Source organism: Pteropus medius, unplaced genomic scaffold (assembly GCF_902729225.1).
Source record: "Pteropus medius unplaced genomic scaffold, Ma_sr-lr_union100, whole genome shotgun sequence".
Classification (NCBI taxonomy): Eukaryota; Metazoa; Chordata; class Mammalia; order Chiroptera; family Pteropodidae; genus Pteropus; species Pteropus medius.
The window spans coordinates 4,357,632-4,369,329 of NW_024344241.1; the positions used below are offsets into that span (position 1 = coordinate 4,357,632).

Below are 11,698 nucleotides of genomic sequence, written 5' to 3' on the forward strand. Positions count from 1 at the left end.
TATCTGTATAAACAGTAATCCTATTGATATGTAAAACAAGGTCAGAGGCCTGTCCTCTTGACCCACAAGGCTAAGTAGACCAAGGGCAGACATCTGACTGGAGTGGAGTCTGTTCACCAGCTGGTCAGGAATCTATGACCTAGTGAGAAAAGCCGAATTGGGCCAACTGGTTTGCTTTGTTGAAAGTGTCAGAATTGGACAAGAGACTTCCAGTTGGTGCTCAGAGCTGGAACCTGAAGGTCATTTAGACTTGGGCTGGGCAGGATATTTTGAACTCTGCAAGATACAAAAGAGTAGAAGCTGTATGGTGGAAAGGTAGGGAAAGATAGAGTGAGTGTGAAAAAATAAAATGGCATAGAGAAGTAGAAATTGGTAGACATAGCATAGAAAGAGTGATGGAGACAGAGAAAGGTCAGACCCTGCCTTACTTACTACTCTTTCGGAAGTCTAGTTGGTTTGTCCAGCTTTTCCTGTGTTATATCAAGTATGTTTCTTGGAACCACAAGAACCGCCACTATGATGCCTCTCCTTTGTGAGGTCCTTCTATCCATTCTCCCAGCTGGTCATTATATAAAAATAATGCACAATTTTAAGAAACCCGTTTTATAAGAAATTAGACAGTCTCTGTTAAGTGATATCCCAATAGTTCTCAACTGGGGGCAATTTTGCCAGCCAAGGGATATTTGGCAATGTCTAGAGACATCTCTGATTGTCATAAAGGGGTTTGGGATTGGGTGTGTGCTATATCTACTGAATAGAGGCCAGAGATGCTGCTAAACACCTTACAAGGCACAGGAAAACCCCCATAACAAAGAATTATCTGGTCCAAAATATCAGTAGTGCAGAGGTTGACCCAGCACCAAAGGGGGTGATAATACAAAGCATATACCATCTTCTACATTCAAAGGTCAGATTTCATTTGATACGCACACATGGAAAAAGTCAAGACTGGGAAAACGTAAAAATGTAGAGTCGTATTAGGGTGTTGAGATGGTGGGTGAATCTCCATCCTTTTTATTTTCAAAGCTTTATGTGTTGGCATTTTTATTGGGTGCTATTTAGAAAGAAAAAAAAAACAAATAAACACACCCAAAAAAATAAAAAAAGAAATAAAAGAAAAGAAAAAGAAATAATAGAGAGAAAGAACTGGCGAAGTAGGAAGGAAGGAAAAGTCATTAAAACTGCCTCATCCACAGCTGTTCCACACCACACCATTAAGAGTTATGACCAGGTAATGTCCACAACTCACCACTCAGAAGAGGGGCCAGCCACATTGAAAAGGTACCTCGCATGGTGAAGTCCCTCTTCAGAATTCTGTTAAAAATGATAACATATGTTCCAGTATACCTACAGGACTACCCTGGATATATATTGCAGGTTTGGTTCCAGACCACTGCACTAAAGCGAGTATCACAATAAAGCGAGTCATACAATTTTTTTTGGTTTCCTAGTGCCTGTAAAAGTTACACTGACACTATACTGTAGTCTATTAAGGGTGCAATAGTAGTATGTCTAAAAAACAAAACAAAACAAAACAAAACAGTGTATATACCTTAATTAAAACTACCTGATTGCTAAAAATGCTAAATATCACCTGAGCCATCAAGGAGTAGTGATCTTTTTCCTGGTGGAAAGTCTTGCCTCCATGCTGATGAAAATGCAACATCTGCAAGGTGCAATAAGGTGAAGCACAATAAAATGAGGTAAGCCGGTACTTTTGCCAAATTTTTAAAAACTGCAAGTGGTCAGTCACAAAGAACATAACACTGTGAGAAAGATCAAGTAGGGCTGAGGAGAGCGGGGAGAGCTAAGACTCAACTCTGCTGTCCACAGTTCAGCATGTTCGCCTCTAGCATCTCAGCTCCAACCAGACCCCAACTAACAGTATACGGATTCAGGAAAACTGTCCATGAGTGTTTAAACAGGATGTGGCAGAGTAAGCAGCAGCCCCAGGAACAAGGTGTAAGTCTATGCGCAGAACTGGTTTAGGGACATCTACAGTCAGCCACTTGTACAGACTCCTGGGACATTTTTCACTACCACCTTTTTCTTGTAGTCAAATCAAATGTTTCTTTAAATCCCCTAAAAACTTCAAAAAGTTCTGCCCTAAGCTCAAAAAGAATCTGTCCTATTCCAGTCCAGTTTACTTATAGTCCACCTCCATATTAAAAAAAAAAAAAAAAAAAAAAGAAAAAAAAGCTATGGAAAGCTGTATGGAGGTTCCTCAAAAAACTAAGAATGGATCTACTATATGATCCAGCAATCCCTCTAGCTATTTACCCCAAAGACTTGAAAACCCATATCCAAAAAGATATCTGCACACCGATGCTCATAGCAGCATTATTCACAGTGGCCAGGACAGGGAAGCAACCGAAGTGTCCTACAATAGATAATTGGCTAAAGAAGCTGTGGTACATATATACAATGGCAAATTACTCAGTCATAAGAAGAGATGAAATACTGCCATTTACAACAACATGGACGGACCTTGAAATAATCATACTAAGCGAAATAAGCCAGACAGAAAAGGTTGAAAAATCACATGGTATCACATATGTGGGATATAAACCTAAAAGCAACAAATGAACAGGACAAACAAACAGAGACTCATGGGCAATGGACTAGTGGTTACCAGAAGGAGGGAGGGAGGAGGAGGAGGAGAAAAATTAAAAGGTAAAACATTAAAAAAAATTATGTATATATAGTATGAAAAAAATAAACTGGCATTAAAAATAAAATTGGCTTGCTTACCCAAATGAGGTGTTAGCAGTTGAAGATAATGATTAAGTTTTCTTTTGCTCTTCTTTGCTCTTTTCCCTACCTCAGCCTAAGAAATATTTTAAGCAATTGTGCTTTCTCATTATTCAGTACATGCATGTAGTGCAATATTCCAAAGGTATGAAAGCATATACAGTGATTCTGACTCTCCTCTCCAGAGATAAATCACTGCTATACTTTTCATTACATGAAATTTGGAACTACAAGGGCTCTTCTGCACATTAAGTGGCCTAAAGAATAGGTGATAAAGGTGTTCTGGGAGAAGGTTCTGAGTGGCAAACTGGAACAGAATGTCATCTTCCAACCTGAACAATTAAATTCCTTCAGGGCACAAGTTGTTATTTGTAATCAAGAAAAAATTTGCCCAGTTGTCTAACATTATGAAGTTAGGTTCATATTCAGTACTTTATGTTTTCCTGAAACATCCTGAGATATGTTCTTGTTCATAAAATAACACCCAATTTGTTCAACTACTTGTTTATTTCAGAATAAACAAATGGCCTTTGTCTTTCACTCAGTAGTAGCATTTCTCAGTTTTTGATGTTAGTCAGAGAAAGGGTCAGAGCTCTTTTGGATTATCTGATAATATTTAATTGATGTGTTTAGAGAATGAAATAAATCTTGAGGTCAAGGTATACCTTGAGGTCAAGATATACAAGGTCAGGAGACCCTTTGCTTGCCCCTGTCCAAGGCAGGAACTTTTTCTGAGGCAGGGACTCTAAATGGGAGGAGACTAAGAGGGTGCAGGGTGCTCAAGGAAAACTGACTTCCTAAGGGAGGATTTTAGAATTTTTGAGTGGGGGTCTTTAAAAAAAATTACATGTACCTCCCTCCCCATTATCAAGCGTCAGTAAACTATGGGCCAAATCTAGCCCATCATCTATTTTTGTAATTAAAACTTTAGTGGAACATAGACATGCACATTTGATTTTGCTAGGTCTCTGGTTGCTTTCTAAATGGCGGAGTTGAGTGACAGACTGTATGGTACACAATGTAAAAAAATATTACTATCTGTCCTTTAATAGAAAAAGTTTGCTATCCCTGTCCTAGATGTTCCAGAGAATCATCACACAGTGAGCCACGATTACTAAATAACGTGTTCTTTTCCTCAATACTATAGGAGCAAGGTTTGTTTGTCATTATTGTGGCTGTTGGTAACGAAGATTTGAAAAATAACGGCTTAAACAAGATACTTCTCTCTCACGTAGAAGTCCAGAGCTGAACCGACATTCAAGTGTCAGAGACCCAGGCTATACTCCGCATAGCTTCCACTACCAAGGTCCAGCATGGTTGCTAAAGTGCCAGCCAATACATTCATGTCCAGGTAGCAGGAAGGAAAAGAGACAGCCTCAACTCAACTTTTTAGGAAACTTCTAGAAATACCACTCAACACTTTTTATAAATCATTGTCTAAACTTGGCCACATAGATACACCTAGCTGTAGTGGAGGCTCAGAAGTGTAGACTTTAGTTGGCTGGCAAGCTGCTTAGATTAAAAAAAAAAAAAAAATCAAGGTTACATTATTTTTAAAACAGAGGGTTGGATACTGAGAGATAATTAGCAAGCTCTGTCAAAGGAACCTTATTCCAATAGCCAAGCCCCTTATTAAGATAGGTGCATGCTCTGTAATCATTTGGCATAGCTCCAAAATGATAGGTCTTAAATATTTGCTTAACATTAATTTAAGAAATGATAAGATCAGTGCTGGTGAGAAGTAATTTTTCGTTAGCTGTTTTCAAATTTCCAATCAAAAGTATTGTCTCCATCAGAAGGGAATTGGACAAATTCTCCTTTCACCAGTTAGTATGGGGTCATGTGTGCAGACCTGAGTTAGCAGAATACTCCCATATAGTCCAGTGTTTTTTTTCTTAAAGGACTGTCCACCTGCCCATTCTGTCCCTGCGTTCATGGGACCCTGATACCTTCCCATTCCCACTGCAACCTCTCCAGTTAACATGCCCATTCCATCTACTGTCATCACTATAAATCACTTGCAAGTCAGAAGGAACTCAATATTTACCTCCTTCCCCAAACCACACCTGCCCCACGTCCAGGGCAAAAATATCTCACAGTAACATTTAGATTCTGATAATCTCCAACCAAGAAAGGCTACTCATCTCACTTTTAACACCAGTGATACAAGAAATAAAAGTGGATCTAAGGCAATATCGGAAAGCAAGAGCTTGAGAAGTAAAAAATTAAGAATGGATTCTGAATCCTTAATTTGAGGAAATTATCTGCATATTAAATAAGAATGGAAAAAAATGATGTCATGTGCCTTTGGTATATCGGTTAATACTTAGCAATCAGTCTTATTCCCATACTTTCCCTTCTCTTTGAAAGTCATTAATTAGACTTTCAGTATTAACACGTAAACTCTTGGAAATTTCTTTCTCACATACAAGTCCAGGGTGGAATGGAGACTCCATTGTGTCAAGGACCCAGGCCACCACACACGTTCTATTTTCTGTAAAGTTAGAAGACAGATATCATCTGTAAGCTCTAAAATATATTTAGAGCTGCCAAAAATAGTTGATAACAAGTAGAAGCCAAATGGGAGGAAATAAAAAGAAACACCTCAGAGGGGCATATTTCCAGACACGTATCCCAGCAAAACTACATTTCTCAAAGTTGAGGGTTACAATCTAAAGTGCAAAGTGTAGATCACCAATAAGTGTTGAAATTAGAGTTGGCAAAGGTAAATCTTCTCTTTGTAACAAGGGCAGACCTACACAAAGACTCAAAGAGATGAATGAGCCATATTTAAAGAAAGAGTTGGTTTCTTAGCAGTGCAGAAAAAAAAAGCCTTATTGAAAACCACTAGCCAAAATGACTACTATCCCCTCCCTGCCAGGTCAACCCTCAACCTCATCCCTCAACCTTGTGCAAATAGCTGATTCAGAAAATCCAATACATTCAAATACGAGTGACGGAAAGGCAAACATATGCATACCACTAACATCAATTAAAAATAGGAAAAAATAAGGAAAATGGAAGAAAACTGTATTAACAGGAAAGTCACAGAAAAATGCTGCCAATGGATCGTATGAAGCTTCTAGTCAAATATTTTACAATGAATTTTAAAGACCAAATGAAGCAATTTCTGTATGAAGGAAAAAATCACGAAGCAGAAATAACTCAGAAAAGTTAGCAAGAAAACAGGAGTTGAAATGTGAGATTTCGGAACTCGGAAAAGGGGAGAAAACAAAGTAACTGCAGATGAAAAATGGATGTGTGTAAGGAAGAAGAGATTGCAGAAAACACGGTAAGGGACAGAGAAGACAACAGTGAGGAAAGCATTTAAAATGAAGTGGAAATAAAGAGTTTTAAAACACGAGAGTGAAAATAATACGTAGAGAAATCAGACAAAGGAGAGCCTCCTCCTGCATAACTAGGATCCCTGAAGAATAGAACCATGGATCAGAACAAATCCTTAAAGATATAATTCAAGAGAACGTTAATTCAAGAGCAGAGTCAAACCCGATTAATGAAAGGCAACTACACACACACACACACACACACACACACACACACACACACACACACACAAATACACACCAGAGAGAACAGGTCAACAGTAAAATGAATCCTGACAAAGTTATTAAATTTTATCCTAGGACCTAACATACATTTTGGCTTGTGGTATATGCTTAATAAATATTCGCCGAGAGACTAACAAAACATTTTCTCCACAAAATCCTCTTTTTCCTTCATCCTCTGTTCCTGGGATATGATGTGGTACGAAATCACTTCCAAAAGCAATACTGAAAAACTCCAAGATCTTTAAAGCATTCTGTTTCATATACTTTCTTTACTAAGGCAGGAAAGATTAAAAAATACATTTTAGAAAGGTTTTCAGAAAGGACTGATGTAAAATGCTTTTCTTATAAGTTATACATTCACTATAAATTCAGAAGACGTTATGTCTCATATGTACTGCTTCGACAAAATTTCATTATATGTTTCCATTTGTCACATAGAGAGAAAAAAGATAAAATCAGAAAGCTTTTTTTTTACTTACTTTGGGTGTTCAAACTTGTCTATAAGATCAACTTTTTCCACCAGGTCTCCTCCAATTGTTCGGACTAAATCATAGAAATCATTTTCCGTGTAATTCTCAGAAGGCAACCAGAATGAAATGTCATTTATCACAGCAGGATATTTGCTAAGAGGCTAACAAAACGAGAAGAAAAGATAGATTGATTTGTTAGTTGGATGAGAATGTTTAAATTTTTCATGGAAAGTTACACATAGCTAATTAGAAAATTCTGGTAAAACATAATTTTAGCACTTGAATTTTCAGGAACAAGATGAACTTAACAGATAAGTCAATATTCCAAATTAGCAAATTCCATTAAGAATGTTTCAGATTCTTATCACATTCATGTGTAACATTACCATATATTATATTCATATCACCAATAATGTTCAATTTAGTACAAAGCAATATAAATTTATGATATTTCAGTCTTTTCCCTTTGAACACAAGAGGAGAAAAGTTCAAATTTAATTAACAGGCGATTCATTAACTTCTTGTGATATTTTCAGGAAGCCATTTTAATGGAGAAATAAGGGCTTATCAAAATTGATATTTCAATTAGTAATGTCATTATTTGTTAGCATTGCTAATTATAAAAATAACGAACTGAACTGAAAGTAGTCACTTAAGGAGGTATTTTTTAAATTATGCCTCTACGGATGTGATAAACACAATGTAGCCATTTCCTCCATTTTTTTCCAGTTTATTAGGGCTCACTATTTCATCATTATATTGGATACGCATTTAAAATTAGATACTTTTTGAAGTTATTGCATTTGATTACATGGCTAACATATATGAGCATGCTTTAGGTTTAGAAGTTACCATCACAATAAAAAATTTTTTATTAAATGTTTCATTATATTACTATAAAGTCTCCTAAGTGAATATCTGCTAAAGTGCTAAATTTGTTAGAAGGGCAAACTTATAAATCGATTTACTCCAAGACTGATATCATTACCCTTTGGTGAAGCACTGATTAGAAAAAATATAAAACTTTTAAATGGCAAAATGTCTAAAAAACCAAATGCTCAAACATAAATGATTATTCAACTTGAAACAGCAAGAAAGTTTTCAAACAAATTCATCAGTTTAGAACACACATTTCAAATGAACGTAATAAAGCTCCACCCAGGTGTTCCTAACAAAATACCACAGCTCCTGAAAAACAGCCCTGTTTTCTCTCCTAAAGACATTATGATAAATAATCCATGGGTTAATGTAGCAGCTCCAGATGACAGGAGTTTGGTGGTCACACATGTTGCTTTTCTTTTGACAACACCCTTTTCCACTTATGCAATATGGAAATTTAGAGATATTAGATAAAATGCTGGGATATCCTGAAATCTTTTCAACTGACCCAAGCAAAGGGCCACACTTGTTGAGCTCTGATGTGAGACAAGATGACAGAAATGGGAGAAGGTGCTCAACTAAGCATCTGTGTCAGCAACCCATCAACAGTCAACATGATAATGTAGTAAGTGCTACATTACAGTGAATCGATTCAGCTGTTCTTCTCTAACCAGACCAGCTAATGGAGACATCAAGTAAGCAAGGCAGGAAGACTTGCCTCCATTCCTAGCTATACTGTGATGAGGAGATAGTGACCTTGTGGAATGACAAGGCTAGAGGTGGACAGGCGAAGTGACCACATATAGGGACTTGATAATCCATAATCATAGAATTAGAAATTTTAAAATTGGAAGGAAACTTTCAGCCAGAATAAAGAGATAAACTGAGGCAAGCTCAAATTACCAGAAATTGAGTTTATTCGGGTATAGCAGAAGACCTGCAGTTCGTGAAACACATGGTGTAGCAAACTACTGGCAAGTCTACTGATGGTTTGGGGTGGGCTGTATTTATAGGCAAGAAGTACAAAGAGGGGAATCCAGCCAGAGTTCAAGAAGTAAGTTCACTGGCTTGAGGATGGGGAGAGATTCTTCATGGATGTTCACTGGCAGAAGATAAGTCTTGGTCTTCTGTGAATCAGGCATTTACTGGAAATTAGTCACTTGGTTCTTAAGTTCTGAGGGGTGCACATGCGAATCTGTTCCATATCCTCTGTTTCCGTTTTAGATTGAAATCCTTCCATGGACTTTAAATAGCATCTAATATTATTTGTGTTTTCTCATTTCTTTTCCTGATCTAGATAGAGGCATGTCATTTTATTGTGTATGTTGCGTGCCATTGAGTCAGCTCTGACTCCTGGTGACTATGAATGAGTGATGCCCTGATGCTCACAATGTCCTATCCTCAACAGCCCTGCTTAGCTCCTGGAGATTCATGCCTATGGCTTCTTTTACAGAGTCAATCCATCTCATATTTCGTCTTCCTCTCTTACTGCTACTTTCTATTTCTCCCAACATTATTGCAGTTTTATCAAATAACCACCTATTATTGATTAGTTCTTTTGAGATCCTCTCTATAATTCTTGTTTGTTTTTAAAGAATTAGAAAGGGGATCGAAACTACAGATATAGTAGAGACTTTCAAAGTCATAAGTAAATATTATGAAGTATTTAATAACAAATTTGAAAACTTGTAATAAAAGAATAATTTTAACTCAAAACAGAAAATTTAAACCAATGAGTCTGTATCAAATTGAATTATAAGTAAAATCTCACAACAAAATTGTTAGACTCAGATGAAGTGAAGGTTTCATGAAAACAGAAAAAGAAAGTAACTCAACTAATTTTCTGAAGCTCCTATCAACTTTAGTCTGAAACTGGACAAGCATAGTAAAATTCATAAAAAATTGTAGACCAATTTCGCCTTATAAACTACATGAAAAGTCCTAAATATAACTTCAGCAAACACGATTCAATAACATAGTAACATAATAATACAAAATAGTCAAGTAAAGTTTTCTGGAATAATGGGAATGATTTAAAACCAAAAATAATCTACTAATTGACACACAGTATAAAGAAAAAAATCATGTGATTTGTTTTTCATAGAAAGGAAGCATTTGATAAATGTAACACTCATTCATGATAAGAAAAAGGTTTTTTGGCAAATTGTAAATAGAAGGCAACATCCTTAGCCTAACAAGGTACTTAAAACCTACAGCAAACATATTTAATGTTAAAAATTTTTAAGGAGCATTCCAAATAAAGTCAAGAATAAGATAAGCATAGCCACTATCATCCTTGCTTTCTCACATTATAAATTCTAATTAAGGCAACAAACAGGAAAAACTATGAATAAAAAATGGGAATGAAATAGGCAAAATTGGTGATCTAAATTTGAACCTTTCTTACTACCTATATGACTTGGACAAATGGCTTAATCTCTGTTTTCAGTTTTACTTGAAAATGGAGATATTATTAGTATCTATCTCACACAATAATTATTTTGTATATACTGTCATACATACAATATATGAGTTAAAGTAAATGAAATAGAGATACTATGACTAAAATTCAAAAACATGTTAAGTTTAAAAAGTAAGTTTTATTAAGATGTGTGTAGTATGATATTTATATGAAGTTAAAAAATAGGATAATAAAGTATACATGTAAACTGTATTAAAACAGATGTAGGAAAGGAGGGAAAACTATTCAAGAAAGGTATAAAAGGGATTTCAACTTTAAGACACAAGAGTTCAGGTTCAACCTTGATTTGTGCAGCAAATCCACTGAGTGACTTCTGCATGCCAGAGGTGTTGGTTGGGTTGGGGCAGAAGTGGGTGTAATACTCCAGTAAGTAAGATTAGCCCAACTTATACTTTATTCTCTTCATGCAGATTGATAGTTAACATCCTTGTAACTCTCCTCTTATTAGAGGGTAGCAAATTATGCTACCCCGAAATATACTACTTTGTGATAAGGATTATTCTGAGCTGAAGGAAACTGAGAAGCTGATACCAAAAAAGCTCCCGGCCCTCTCCTAATTTGCCTAAGAGGAGGGCATAAATTTGCAAAGGTGTCCCATCTCTCCAATCTACTAGGAGGGATGAAAATTAATCACTGGAGACAACTGTAGACTTTTATCAGCCCAGAGATGACTTTAGAGGAACCTACATAACAAACTTTACTAACTAGTTCTTACCTTTGATTGGTTTCCTATATATTTACCTTTCCACAATTTGCCACCCCTACAGACTCAAGCTACTTTTCCTTTGTCATATCACTTCTCTAAAGACTTATTGTTCTTTTCCTAAACTGCGATATAAGCTCAAGTACTAACCAAATCTTTGACTTATTCATGTCTAGGTACTCCTATGTGTTACATTAGTGCACATGTTAGTAAACTTGTTTTTCTTTTAGCCTGTCATTTGTTACAGAGCCCCAGCAGAGACCTAGAAGGGTACAAGGAAAAATATTTTTCCCCCTCTCCTACACTTATTGCATTGTGACTACCTTTAATGGTCCTGGAATAATATCTTTATTTTATAAGGTTGGGCTAATCCTAGGGATCTATAAACATTTTTTTACAGTTTGCCCTTTCTAACACCTTCTATCTCTGCCAATTATTAACACTTCCAACCTGAAAATTGCTTTCTTCTGTGTTGGGAGTTGAGGGGGTGGGGCAATCATGGAGTTATGTGCTTCCCTGACCTCAGGCCTACCCCAAGACTCCAACTGTATTAAGTGCCTCTCTTAGGTTCCTTTCTCTGCCACTATGTCCTCTAGGACCAGCACTAACGTCTGGTTCACCTGCGTAGCCCAGCAGTGGCACAGTGCCTGCCTAATAAATACCTGTTAAAATCTTATTGAACTGACCACACTATGGGGGGTCTGTGTCCACATTTCCCAAATTTCCCAGGGTAGTTTAGATTTTTAGAGATAATAATTATGGTTCCAAAAAGGACAATTCTCCATGTCATCTGAGTCACATGAATTTGATTTTTCAAAGATATTGTTATTCTTCCCTTTTTATC

General features: G+C 36.5%; 1 protein-coding gene across 7 annotated transcripts in view; it reads right to left on the reverse strand.

Annotated features, from left to right (window-relative positions):
• Positions 1-11,698, reverse strand: part of FARS2 (phenylalanyl-tRNA synthetase 2, mitochondrial) — a 470,289-nt gene that overhangs the window by 153,688 nt on the left and 304,903 nt on the right. For all 7 annotated transcript variants that reach the window (XM_039869411.1, XM_039869408.1, XM_039869409.1 and 4 more), the window contains one exon: positions 6,800-6,951. In XM_039869411.1, coding sequence (XP_039725345.1) covers positions 6,800-6,951 — 152 coding nt within the window. The remainder of the gene's footprint in view (positions 1-6,799; positions 6,952-11,698) is intronic.